The sequence below is a fragment of the Sinocyclocheilus rhinocerous genome, unplaced genomic scaffold (genome assembly GCF_001515625.1).
Source record: "Sinocyclocheilus rhinocerous isolate Xijiao unplaced genomic scaffold, SAMN03320098_v1.1 scaffold271, whole genome shotgun sequence".
Classification (NCBI taxonomy): domain Eukaryota; kingdom Metazoa; phylum Chordata; class Actinopteri; order Cypriniformes; family Cyprinidae; genus Sinocyclocheilus; species Sinocyclocheilus rhinocerous.
The window spans coordinates 2088513-2102139 of record NW_015657574.1 but is presented as its reverse complement, the minus strand read 5'-3'; the positions used below and the strand labels follow the sequence as shown (position 1 = coordinate 2102139).

At 36.7% G+C, this 13627-nt stretch overlaps 1 protein-coding gene across 3 annotated transcripts in view; it reads right to left on the bottom strand.

Annotated features, from left to right (window-relative positions):
• LOC107721383 (myosin light chain kinase family member 4-like) overlaps window positions 1-13627 on the bottom strand; it is a 24076-nt gene that overhangs the window by 3176 nt on the left and 7273 nt on the right. For 2 of the 3 annotated variants that reach the window (XM_016529380.1, XM_016529379.1), the window contains exons 2-9: window positions 3449-3536; window positions 2896-3253; window positions 2240-2463; window positions 2060-2165; window positions 1641-1734; window positions 1053-1162; window positions 801-942; window positions 637-707 (exon numbers count right to left, since the gene is read on the bottom strand). In XM_016529380.1, coding sequence (XP_016384866.1) covers window positions 637-707; window positions 801-942; window positions 1053-1162; window positions 1641-1734; window positions 2060-2165; window positions 2240-2463; window positions 2896-3253; window positions 3449-3536 — 1193 coding nt within the window. Of the gene's footprint in view, window positions 1-636; window positions 708-800; window positions 943-1052; window positions 1163-1640; window positions 1735-2059; window positions 2166-2239; window positions 2464-2895; window positions 3254-3448; window positions 3537-4380; window positions 4999-13627 lie in introns of those variants that run through there. The other variant, XM_016529378.1, reaches the window with a different exon arrangement.

The following is a 13627-nucleotide window of genomic DNA, read 5'->3' as shown; positions in this document are numbered from 1 at the left end:
TGTTTGCACATAATAACCACTCTCCTACACGGTTTCTTTATTTGTTTTTAACAGCAGAATTAATATTTATCCATTTATGGACAAATATAGGCTACATGCATATAAACCGCTTTGTGCCGTGCTGCTCATATTTATCACGCAGTAATGCCCCTCCCCGCGCCCAAAACGGGTTGCCTGTGGATGAAAATCCAAAACAAGGACTGGTGGTTCGTTCGCGAACCGGACATCACTAGTGGGAGGTTGTCCTGCTCCACTTCACAGTTGCCGAGTGAAAGGAGAGTTTTATAATGACAGGACAGGCATTTATACAACACACATTCAAAAGGAAGAAACGCTCGTTCCGCGCGTCATACGTCATTATGCTATTTCTGCTTCATTACACATGCGCAGTCCTTTCAGTTTCGGGGTTCAACTTCAATCCGATCGAGTGTTTACATGCACTCTCAATCGTATTAGAAAAGTAATAAACCACCCCCTTCAATCCGATCGAGCTCAATCGGATCGATTAAGGTGTTTACATGAAGGCTTTTCAGTCCGATTGAGCCGTCAATCCTATTACAAACGGATTAATGTTATTTGGTTGCATGTAAATGTAGCCAGTGTAAACACATACACAGAAACAAATAGCCTACTAACCTTCTTGCAAGCCCAAAGTCAATTATCTTCACCTTGTTTGTTTGTCGACTGACACAGAGAATGTTTTCAGGCTGTTGACAGAGTAAACACAGGTATTTCAAACTTCTTGTTCTTTTTTATGCTGCTGTTAAAATGCATATTATTAACAAGAATGTGTCTGGTACCTTTAGGTCAAGGTGTAATATGTACATCTTGTGCATATACTGAAGCCCTTCACTGATCTGTCTGATGAACAGAACTGTGTCCAACTCGGTCAGCTTGTAGTTCTCATCTATGATCCGGTCAAACAGCTCTCCGCCATCAACACTAGGGGGTACACAGGGTACACAAAATACACATAGAAACAAAGCATGAATGAGATTCAGTTAGTGAGAGAGAATGTCTGTGTGTGGAATGTGTTTTTCGATGTAACTTACTACTCCATCACTAGAATGATTTCATGTCGAGATTCAAAGGCGGCATAGAGCTGGATCAGATTGGCATGATTCAACTGGTTCATCACTTCAATCTCACACTTTACTACCTCCTGACAACACAAACTTGTATGAAAATCAATGATTCATTACAATTAATTTATTATGGTTTTAAAGCAGTGGTTCGAGGACCAGTGTTAATATTATCTAAAAACTAGCTAAACTAAATTAATACTATGAGAAAATGTTAATAAAAGTAAAGCTGAAATAAAATACAATATAAATATTAGATGTAAAATTTAAATTAAAAACCTAGAAAATAAGGAAATTACTAAAACTGAAATATAAAAAAAAGAAAAATGACAAAAGCAGATAACCACGTTACTAAATTACTACACATTACTGAAAATACAAAAATAAAAGCTGATTCAAAACATTAATCAACACTATAATAGTATACATATAATACTAAAAATATCACTGTTGTGGGTCACCAAGTGGTCCATAAGTTAATTGGGTGATTTAAAAAAAAAAAACGTAATGATGTCATCATTACATTACTTAAAATCATTACATTACGCAGGCATTTACCTTCTCTTTCTGACTCCTGGCTTTAATGATCTTGGCTGCTAATATGAGGCCAGAAGATTTCTCTACACATTTGTGCACCATGCCAAAGCGTCCTCTATCAAAATCAAAATAAGACAATAAGAAACACATTTAAATCACAAAATCTGGAAACTCCTCCTGTCTCTCGGTATTTACTTTCACTAAGGGCTAAAAATATTCCGCATGTCTCACTCTCTCAGCGTCTTTCTTTCCCACACACACACACACACACACACACCTGTCTGTCACTTTCATGCCCTTGTGTATCATGTGTCCTGTAAGCTCTTAAAATGCTTAGCAATCTTATGCCATGGGTTCAATGTCACAGGCATCATACTTTAAAAATTCCTTTGATGTAAAGAAATCTAATATAATATGATGCAACATAAATACTAACTCACCCTCCAAGTACTTCCTCTTTATTGATAGTGTAGTAACTTGTAATCTGGTGGGTTTTGGTTGTCACTAGACGGTGCTCAAATGGTGCAGGTGGAGGAGGGGAAGAATCTGTAGAAAAGATTGGGAAATGTAACTACAAAAAGGGAAATATATTTACAGTTATTCTTAGACTATTTTCTTACCAATGACATATTCGTCAATTACTGGCTCTGCATCTTTCCTCTCCTCTTCTGTCCCCTCCTCTGGTCTCTCTGGTCCCGCCTCTGCAGCTTCAAGTCCTGCTTCCTCTTCCTCCTTCAATTCCTTATCCTCCTCCTCCACTCGGCTTTTTTTAAGTTCATCTGTCAGATTCTCGTCAGTAACATGCCTCTTAGTGCTGAAAGTTATTTCCAGATTCTCCTCACAGCTACATGAATATATAAATTAAAAGAGAGGTAATATAAAATATCTCTTATCTTAGTATCTTATTAAAATATATATATTTTAAAATATAATTCATTATATAAATCCATCATATTTTGAATATTGTTTTGAATACTGTTGTATTTCGAATATTGAGCAGCAAATCAGCATATTAGAATGATTTCTGAACATTTAGCTTTGCCATCATAGGAATACATGACATTTTAAAATATATTCAAACAGAAAAAGTTCAATTGTAATAATAGTACACAATATTACTGTTTTTATTGTATTTTGATCAAATAAATGCAGCCTTTGTGAGAATAAGATACCTATTTCAAAAATATTAAAAAGTCTTACAGTCCCAAAACATTGTAGTAGTAGCGTATTTACAATTTATTTGAACCAAATTCGCATCTGAATATCCAGGACATACCTTTCTGGTGTGACCGTAATGCTTTCATCTGTCTGGCCAGATGAGTTCAGAGCAGCGAGCTGGCTTTCATCAGATAACCATAAAGCCTCCTCTTGATTTAACCTTTCATCTTCCTCCTTTTTGTCCTCCTCTTTTATCTGTAATAATTCAGCAACAATTTCTTGCTCTCTTGCCTCTTCTTCCACTGCATCCTGTTGTTTGTCATCTTTTCTTTCTCTATATTTCTCTCCTTCTTGCTCTTCTTCAATAAGATCCAGATGTGCAGCTGTGCTGACTGCTGTCTCTGCCGTGCATTGAGAAAGCTGATTGTTCTGTTGGTTGAGCTTCTGCACTTCTTCAAATCCAGCCTGGACTAAGTCTTGAAAAGGAGGGGGAAAGAAATTAGTACAAAGAACAAAGAATCTTAAACATTTCTTCTTCATTTCATGTCAAACATGTCTTTGTATTAAATCAGACAAAATGCTGAAAGTTTCAGTTTATTTACAGATTACAATTATATTTTCAATGTGATCTCTGGCTTTTAAACTCTATTGTATGTTTTTTTTTCCCTCACCTGATGCATCCAGTGGTTTCTTTTTCTTCTGGGTTTTTAAACCTTTTTGGTACACTTTAGATTTCTCCTTCCCATCCTTTTCTCTAAACTAGAGAGAGAGAGAAAAAACAACAGCAGAGCAAGAATGAAGAGAAGAGGACATTTATTAAAAAGGACAGAGGTATAAGTATCTATGAAAAGTATAAGCATATGGTCACAAGTGAAGTGTCATAATAACACAAAGTCTAACCAGTGTAAAAAAACAACAATGATCCTTTATTAACACTCCTTTAAATAAAAACACCTGCTTTCAGTGACACGTACATACATTCAAATGCTCTGAGCTGCTAACGTGCAATGAATCTGATATTTCTGATCACACACAATCATCTTATGAGCTGAATGCACAGTTGTGTCCTTGAGCTGCTACTGAGAATCACTCATCATGTCATCGGTCAATCTGCTTTATAAATGGCTCGAGCCAATGACAAGGACAATGAACCCATGAAAAGCCCCTGGTGGAAATGCAGCACAGCTAGACACAAAAATAATTTGGAAAATAAAGAAAGAAAAAAGAACATTTAATGCATATGCATCCAGCTTTTTTGTTTTCAATATTTATGCAAAGATAAAGAACAAACTTCACACAACATAAAAAGCAAATGTGAACAATTCATGGGTAAGATAAACATATTTCCTCTCTTGTACAGAAGTCCACTTTTGTGCAACAATAACCTCTTTTTAATTCATTCATCAGGTCAGCTGCTTCACAGATTTGACTAACTAATGCTAATTTTGCACATAAGTGTTTGTATACTGAAAAAAGTGTCTTTGTTAATGTGTTTGGCTCATTCGTTCACTGTAGTTTGTACTTGTTTTCATCTGTACTTGAAATATGTATCCAAATGAGTAATTTCAAACACTGAATTGGTGCATAAAACATCTAAACTCACCCTGCTGCTGGATTTTGAGTGTGTGTTTTTCAAGAGATCGGCCAATCTGGAGTGTTTCAACACTTCAGCAACAAAACTGACAACCTGCTGAATGCCGCTGACTAGTCGCTCCAAAGCATCAAGTCGCTGATCCTGTTGTTCCTCCTTCTCTCGAACAGTTTCTATAACAACACGCACATCGCACAACATCTGCTCCATGCTTCGTCCACCTGCAGCTGTGCCTTGATCTTGGCCGATGGTATCCAGTCTTTTCAGAGACGCTTCCTGCAGGGCGAGGAGTTTGTCCATCTTATCACTCAGATCATTGACTTGTCCTTCAATATGTACAAGAGCAGAAGGTGAGGAGGATTTTGATGAAGGCTGATCAGAAATCGATGAAGATGGATGTTTGTTTGAGGTAGAAAGTGAAGCTCTTCTTGCTGTTGCTCTTCCACCGTTCAATCGTTTCTGAGCATGAAGTGGTTTGGGGTCATAAACCCGAGCAAGAGACTTCACAAGATTAGAGCTCATGATGACACTTTAAAACAAGTTAAAACAAATAGAAGTTTAGCTTATTTTCTTCACGTCCTCTTGAAAATGCTTCCCAACCTACAGCTCATTTGTTCTCATTCTCTTGCTATCTCTCTGTCTGGTGTCTTCAGCTTCAAAACCTATGCTTTTTATAGGGGTCAGCATGCTTCTTCCTATTGGCCGGTGTGTGAGTGGTAAATGTAATGTCGCTGTTATCTTCTGGAGGAGGGGCTGCGGTGTTAGAGTGTGAATCCTAGAGCCAGGTGTGTAAACATTGAAACCAGAGTGGGTGCGAGAAAAAGAGCCTGATGGACTCAGAGAGTGACATATCGACGACAGCACTGACAGATCTTTTCAATGTAAAGACTGTTAAACCAGTAGATTTCTCCTGATCGACTGACAATCAACACCCACAGATAAAGGGACTGTGTTCATATGTTACTGTACAGAACTCTGATCCCTTTGTTCCAGGCTAGAGAACGCAATGAGCCACAATGAGCCAAGTGCAAATGTGTGATTGAACAAGAGCAGGTGCGCACAGCTGAGTCTATTGAAAAACTGGGACAGAATAGTTGTTGGGACATTGAAATGGCTCAGACTTCTATTTTCAATGTGGCTCCACTGTCTTGTTATTCTACGAAGCTCTATATGAGCCTGAATTTGAACTGCATGAGAAAAATGCTTTTGAACTTGAAATAAAACAAAAACTACTAGACTGTGTTTTAGAAGTAAAGACAATTTTTCTTTCTACTTCAAAATTTCATGTTTATCAGTGTTTATCATGTTCATCAATTGAATGTGTTATTTGCCGTTTCTTTTTGTTTAATTGTGAGGTTTACTAGCAATTTCTGAGTGAAAACTCAAAACTGTTTCAACACCAATTCTTTCTTTAATAGAAAGAAAACATGTAGACAGAAATTTAAATGTTTGCTGTGATGTTTGTCCCCACAGTTATGAGAAAATATGTAATATAATATCAAGGAATGTTAAAACTGTGATTCCCAAAGATCTAAAAAAGTCCTAGAAATTATAACATTTAAAACAGTCTACAGTTTCTAGTGGCTATTTATTCCAGTTATTTATTATTTGTTATAGAATAAACAAATGATTCAATATTTTTCCTAAATTTAAGTTATGTTCAGCTCAAAATATTTAATTGACTAAAATTACTAAATGCTTTGAAATGATTAAAAAATGCTTTTTAGCCTTCATTCAGAAAAGCATCAACAACTGGAAAAGTTTAAAAAAACTGGGAAGATCCTGTATAAAATCATGGAAATTTCTACAATCAATATACATATTTGGTAACACTTTAATAAGGTTCCATTTGTTGTACAATGCATTAGTTAACATGAACATTATTAATCTTAATGTTAATTTCAACATTTACTAATTAATTATTAAAATAAAAAGTTAATATTATCTGTTAATATTATTTAATGGACCTGAGCTAACATGAACTAACAATAAACAGTTGTACTTTTATTAACTAATGTTAACAAAGATCAATAAATACCGTATGTATTGCTCATTGTTAGTTATTGTTAGTTAATGCATTAACTAATGGGACCTTACTGAAAAGTGTTACCAAATATTTCTATAGTTATGCTCAGCTTAAAATACTTAATTGGCTATAAATTATTGTTGACAAATGTAATATCTAAACAAATGTTTTTTTTTTTTAATCCTTGAGAATCCGGGAAAAACCATAGTAATGAAAAAGTTATATATAAAGAGTGAGTAGAAATCCTTTTCTGTGGCAATTGACAGTGTGCCACAGATGCTGTCAATAGAGCTTAACTTAATATGTAACGAGGAATTTTCCTTTAAAATCATTCCAGCACCCCTCTAGCCTCTAGAGACAATCCACAGACAGGTGCTACAGTGTACTTTTACCATAAACAGATAGATATAGTCCTGCTAAACGCCCTTTTCACACGCTACACTGTAACCCGATAGCTTGTAAATATTAACAAAACAACTAATCAGAGGGACCGATAACATAGCTAAGCGTACAATAATCTTATTTTAGCCTGGATCGTTGTGTGCCACACTGTATGTGATAGACCACTCCATTAAAAGCATACAGTTGATTGCTTGGAGGAATAATGGTTTGTTTTCTGATTGGCTGATGTATTAATAGCTAGCCACTGAACATTCAGTAATCTCGAGAGGATTGGTGACGCCTTTGGTATGGGAACTTGATAATGTGAAGTGAGCTCCACCGTTCTGACAACAAGAGCTTATAAAAAGGGACTAAGTGCTCACATTCCTTTGTGTGATGGAGAGTGTTTGTGTACGTACATGCCTGACTGTGTGTATTTGTGATTTAATTACTGGTTACAAAACCATCTAGCCTCACATGGAGATGGAATGAAGTGTCATTTATGAATACATAATTATATTAGAATGTGTTTTGCAATAGAAATGCATTTCGTTGCATAAAACACATGGGTTCAATCAGAGGGACTGTCACTCACCCATGATGACTTTTATCCACTGGAAAGATTTTGCATGAATCTACAAGATCAAATCAGCATATTAGAATGATTTCCGAAGGATCATGTGACACTGAAGACTTGAGTAATGGCTGCTGAAAATGTATATTTGCCGTGGCAAAAATAAATTACATTTTAAAATGGATTCATAGAGAAAATAGTTATTTTTGAATGGCAATATTTCTTGTTTTTACTTTATTTTTGCTAATATATTCAGACTTGCTGATATTTCTTATATTAACGGGCGGAGTATGGCACTCATGTTTCCTTAACATATTGGAAAGAGGCTGATAAACAAACAGAAATTTAACGAGATGGAATAGAAGGTAATGGCATCGCATGTGTTACATAATGGGGTAACATGATATGACGGCCCTGAAGAGATGATAGCGTGTAGAATATGTGTAGAATGACAAACAGGACTTGTACTTTAGCAGCTGCAGACTGATTGTAGCCTATAAACTGTCTGACAGTCACAGCAGATGTCACATAACTTCAGTGCTGCAACAAAAGGTGTTAAACATCAGAGTAATACACGAACAGATGTTAAAAACACATTATCATTTGATATGATAATCACATTAGTGTTTTATCATGATTTTAGATTTGGTAAAATGCACTGTAAACCCGAACAGTACTACTAACTTATAAAGATTAAAACTGCAGTCCGTAAGTTTTGCCTCTTTGTCGCCATCTCTGTTTAAAAGCCTGGAATTGCAGCTGTGTGCGGAATTATCTTCCTATGATAGCCTAGTAGCCGGGACAACTTCTTTATGTTTACAGACGTGAGGTAATGCTCGAATTCCCCTTGAAAACCTACCATACCACTCAAATTAGAAAACATTATTATAAGACAACCGTTGTGAAATTGGGCTAAAGTAAGGCGATAGTTTTGAACACTGGCTGGTTATGTATTTGCTCAAATATTGATTTCGGATCATTTTTAACCAAAAAAAGTTACGGACTGCAGCTTTAAAGTCCCCATGAAATCAAAATTAAAGCTTTTTGGGTGTTAGTATCAATATGTTAGTCTTAAGGTTAACAGTGACAAAATTCACATTTAGAAGATATAAGCATTCAAAGCTTGCAGTTCGTCACTTAAACGGCTCAACGATATTTTTTTTTTGACGTCACATCGTACTTCAGCTTCTCATCAAACTTTCTGTCCAATCAAATGCTCTCTAGAATCCGAAGCGCCCGCCCCCTACACTATAAAATAGCCACTATCCTCCAATGAAATCGGTCACTCTGTCACAGAATTAGTATTTTCTGTACAGTGAATGGCACGTAGTGCACTATATAGGGGACAGGGAACGATTCAAACAGTGTAAATATGCTTTCCATGGAGGAAAAAAAGAAGTCTGGTTCTCTTTCATCTCGTGTTCAAGATCCACCTATGGGATGCCCTTCCCATAGGTGGATCTCTCCACTCGATGTTTCAGAGAACCGGGGTTACGACAGTAACCTATTGTTTCGCGCTGTCACGCTAACCACCGCACACACTGCTCCGGTCCAGAGACACGATAGCACGGAGGGGATCACATGCGCGAGTCGGCGCAGACCACAAAATGTATCGGAGCTATTTGAATTCTACACAGAATGCTATATTTTATAGCAATATGGATGAGATTGTCCCTGGCATACCCTGTCAAATGCAGCTTTACGGATCTCAGCGGCTGAACGGCTCTAGCCCACGCTGTGATATAAACAAACGCTATTGGCTATTTTAAAAATGTCTTGATATTTACTTTGAAAGCTTGAAGCTTGCGATTATGGTAAGGGGCGTTACATTTCCGACGCGTGCTTGTGGTGTTCGGCCAATCACAATGCACTGGGTCAGCTGGCCAATCAGAGCAGACTGTGCTTGTCAAAGGAGGGGGCTTTGTTGAAAATGACGTGTTTGAGAGAGGCGGGGCATAGAGGACCTACAATAATGTACAGTATTTGAAAAAGAATGTGTTTTTTTTTAACATTAAAGCATGTCAACATATTCTGTTACACCAAATACACCAAATAATGATCTTTAAAATAGCATCATATGACCCCTTTAAACTGTGACAGTTAATGTGATATACCACAAGGGGGCAGAGATTACATACAACTGTATGCCAGAAATCTACTTTGTAGGAACCTAATAGAAACATCAAGGATTCATATACAATATCAATTCATGGTTTAACAACAATAATTCAACTAAATAACAACACAATGTTTTTCTGTCCTTGTATGACAACCCTGCCCCCAGAACAACCAGTCTGAAGGTGATGACAGCCCATAAAATCAGACTGCTGCTGAATACCTCTTTAACTACCTGAAAAGACTGAGTGTCAATCACCTTTTTAATGCCTCAAAACTAATCCACTTATAAATGTGTTAGATGGATCATGCTGGCACAAGCAAGTGGAAATGTCTGCACTGGCCAGAGAATATGCATTTGCGTGTGTGATGAACAAATGTACAGGTGCGACAGTAACCGTACACCAACAATGCAATCCTTACTCGAAACTGTAAGCAGAGAACTTTAAAACCGGTGTGGGTGTGCATATATGTGCACATGTATATGTCCACAAGAGTGTGTTTGCTGCATCTCGATGTCAATGTATGCATATATAGAAAGAGCATGCGCAGGAGGCTATTTCAGGGTGGGAGGTAACAAAATGCCCCCCATCCCCTGATGGATTCCATCCTCCCTCCCTCCCTGCCTCCCTCCCTTTCCCTTCAAACTTGCCATCCCAGGAAGGTCACTGAGCGGTTTTTATGTTATTTCAAAGTACAACTCCATTTAAAGTTTTATGCAATGAATAACATGATAAAGGTGCAAAAACCACAATTCAAAGACATTAAGACTGTACTGCACAGTGCAATAAATTTAATTTTACAACAATCTTATTTACAGGTGCATCTCAATAAATTTGCCACAAACTGATCCCCTCCATGCCACGCCGAATTGAGGCAGTAATTAAAGCAAAAGGAGCCCCTACCAAGTATTGAGTACATGTACAGTAAATGAGCATACTTTCTAGAAGGCCAACAATTTACTAAAAATGTTTTTTTTTTTACTTATGAAGTATTCTAATTTGCTGAGATAGTGAATTGGTGGGTTTTTGTTAAATGTGAGCCAAAATCATCACAATTAAAAGAACCAAAGACTTAAACTACTTCAGTCTGTGTGCATTGAATTTATTTAATACACGAGTTTCACAATTTGAGTTGAATTACTGAAATAAATGAACTTTTCCACGACATTCTAATTTATTGAGATGCACCTGTATATTAGTCCAAAAGGGTTACCTGGAATTATTTGACATCAACATAGGGATAATCTTCTTTTTTTTCTGTCTCAATAGGAAATATTGTTTGAGAGATTTAGCAATTGAGTATATGCAGCTCTAGTGGAAATCCATCATTTAGAGCTTACGTAATATAATAAAATCTAGTAATATAGTACTAAAATCTATAAAAGTTAAAATATGCTGCTGTGCTGAATCACAGATGACACAACAGTCATATTTTCTAAATGCATGTATTCAAATTGCTTATATTCAGCATAAATCTGTTCATTGTAAAACAATTTATTCAATTAAAAGTATGAGCATGGTTAGCTGAAGAACAAGATATTTAATTAAATGTATGAGTTTAAAACAAATTGGATTTATTGATAAATATATAAACCTGGTTATTGTGCATTTAAACACATTTAGTTTATTAGTACTATTACAGAGACTTTTCCCCTTTCATCCATGACTGACAAGTATTTGCAGTGTATTGTGTGCAGATTATTAGATTTTTAAATGATTGTTAAAACTGTAACTCAAATGAATGAAAATTTTTATATATGCAAATCAAATACACAAATCTTAAGCTTAGGCCTAAAAGATGGCAGATGTCTCTCAATATGTATATGGTCACATGGTGACACCTGACACTTAACTAACAAGTCTGAAGTCTTTCATAATGCAGAGCTGTCGATATGAACCTCCCTCCCTCTTCACCTCCTCAGACACCTCTAAATCAGACACGAAGACAAGAAGACTTGAGTTAAGCCAGAATTTTCACATTAGCACATGCTGTTCTAAACCAAGGGACAGATTATTTCAGGAGTAACACTATATTTTCTGTGCTTCTCCTAACACGTCAACGCTTATCTTTACTTCATTAATTTTTTTACGACAAACTTTAGATTCAATAAAAATAGATTTTTTTTTGTGGGTTGTGAGTGAAATCCTCTGAAAGACCAGATCAGAGTAGCAGAGATTTCCACATACTGTATAAAGTACACTTCTGAGTTCCATGATTTTTTTTATGCATTAAAGGCACAAATCACATATTTACTTGTTTTTCTTAAAATATATAAGCGCAAAATTAATTATCTATCTAGTTTTAAACATCTTTGGCCCTATTTTAACGATCTAAGCGCAAGGTCTAAAGCGCACGGCGCAGGTGCACTTAGGGGGTGTCCAAATCCACTTTTGCTAGTTTAATGACGGGAAAAACGATCGGCGCGCCGGGCGCATGGTCTAAAAGGGTTGTCCCTATTCTCATAATGAGTAATGGGTGTGTTTTGGGCATAACGTGCAATAAACCAATCAAGAGTCTCATCTCCCATTCCCTTTAAGAGCCAGTTGTGCTTGTGCCATGGCGGATTTGCTATTTACACGACGAATTTGCAAGAGCAAAGACAGAATGCGTCTCCAGAGACGAAACGGAGCTGCTCGTGCGCGAGCAGATAGGTAGCCTAATTCTGATACATGCAATGACTATCCATTATGACATGTAGGCATTTTTATATTTATGTAGCCTACACAATAATAATCTTTTACATTGCAATCCTTTAATTTTGTATATTTGGCATGTTTGTGTGCTGTTGCGTGTCCCTGTGTGTGTAATAAGCAGAGTGTACGCACGCTGTGGACCCGCCTATACTAACGCACTCTTTAATTAACAAAAAAAAACGAGTACTACTGACTTTAGACCAGGTTTTTATTGGTCAATGGCGCTGTCTATTTCAGTTGCCTCAAAATAGCAATGCGCCAGCAATGTGCCTGAACACACCTCGTTTTCAGACCAGCACTCCCATGAGCGCACAAATGGTCGCAAATGCATTTGCTATTTAAACAACGTGGCACAGGAAGTGAAAATGATTATTACGTCGGGCTGAAACTAGCAAAACACACTTGCTTCGCGCCTTGTATGATAGAGCCCCAAATGTCTATAATGGTGATTTTTGTTATGTAATATTTACTTTCCAAATGTAAAGATTTATCTGTATCCCATATTGTGCATGCAAACAAGAATCTTGTTATTGCTTGATTGTCCTCTCTACAAAAAAAGTTCCTTAAAGTTCACCCAAAAGTCATCATTTCGTCACCCTCAAGTTGTTCCAAACCATTATAAGTTTCTTTCTTCTGTTAAACACAAAAGAAGACCATTTGAAGAATGTTGGCTACCAAACAGCTGGTAGCCATTGACTTCTATTTTAATTTTTATCCATACTATCCAAGTCAATGCTTACATTCAACAGTTTGGTTACAGACATTCTTCTGAATATTTTTTTTGTGTGTGTTCAACAGAAGAAAGAATCTCATATAGGTTTCAAACAACTTGATGGTAAATAAATGACAGAATTTTTGTGTGAACTAGGGGTGGGCAATATTCCGGTAGACATGATTAACCGGTAGGAATTTGTCAACTGTAGTGATTTTGGAGTACCGTGTCTATCGCAGTTACACATTCACGTGACGTTGCTGTGCTACATGGTCACAAACACTTATTGTCTGTATGCGTTTCAAGCATTGCGGTTTAAAAACAAGTGACTTGAAGCTGTTGAAGTGCAATCAGCAGTGAAAGAGAACTAATTTCGGTAGATACGCACGCTGTCTGAGAGACTGTTTCTGAGCGCTGTCAGAGAAGTGTGTGCAAGGAAAGACGGTGCTCATAGTTATTTTTGCTGCTTTATAGGCCTTGAACAGTTAAATACACACACTCGTTTGTATCAAAATGCCCGTCTTTGCAAGCATCCTCATAAACACAGTAATTTAGGCCTTAAGTGAAAGCAAACAGCTGAGAAAGAACACACATGTGTAACAGTATATTGGATCCGGGCAGCTCTTAAAGTGACAGCAGTCTAATATTCCTGCTGTCTGTCATTCATGTTAATCAAACAACAAAAGAGAGAAAAACTCTCACTAAATCAAGACTAAATCACTTTTGTAACTTTAATAAGAAGAAATATGTATTTA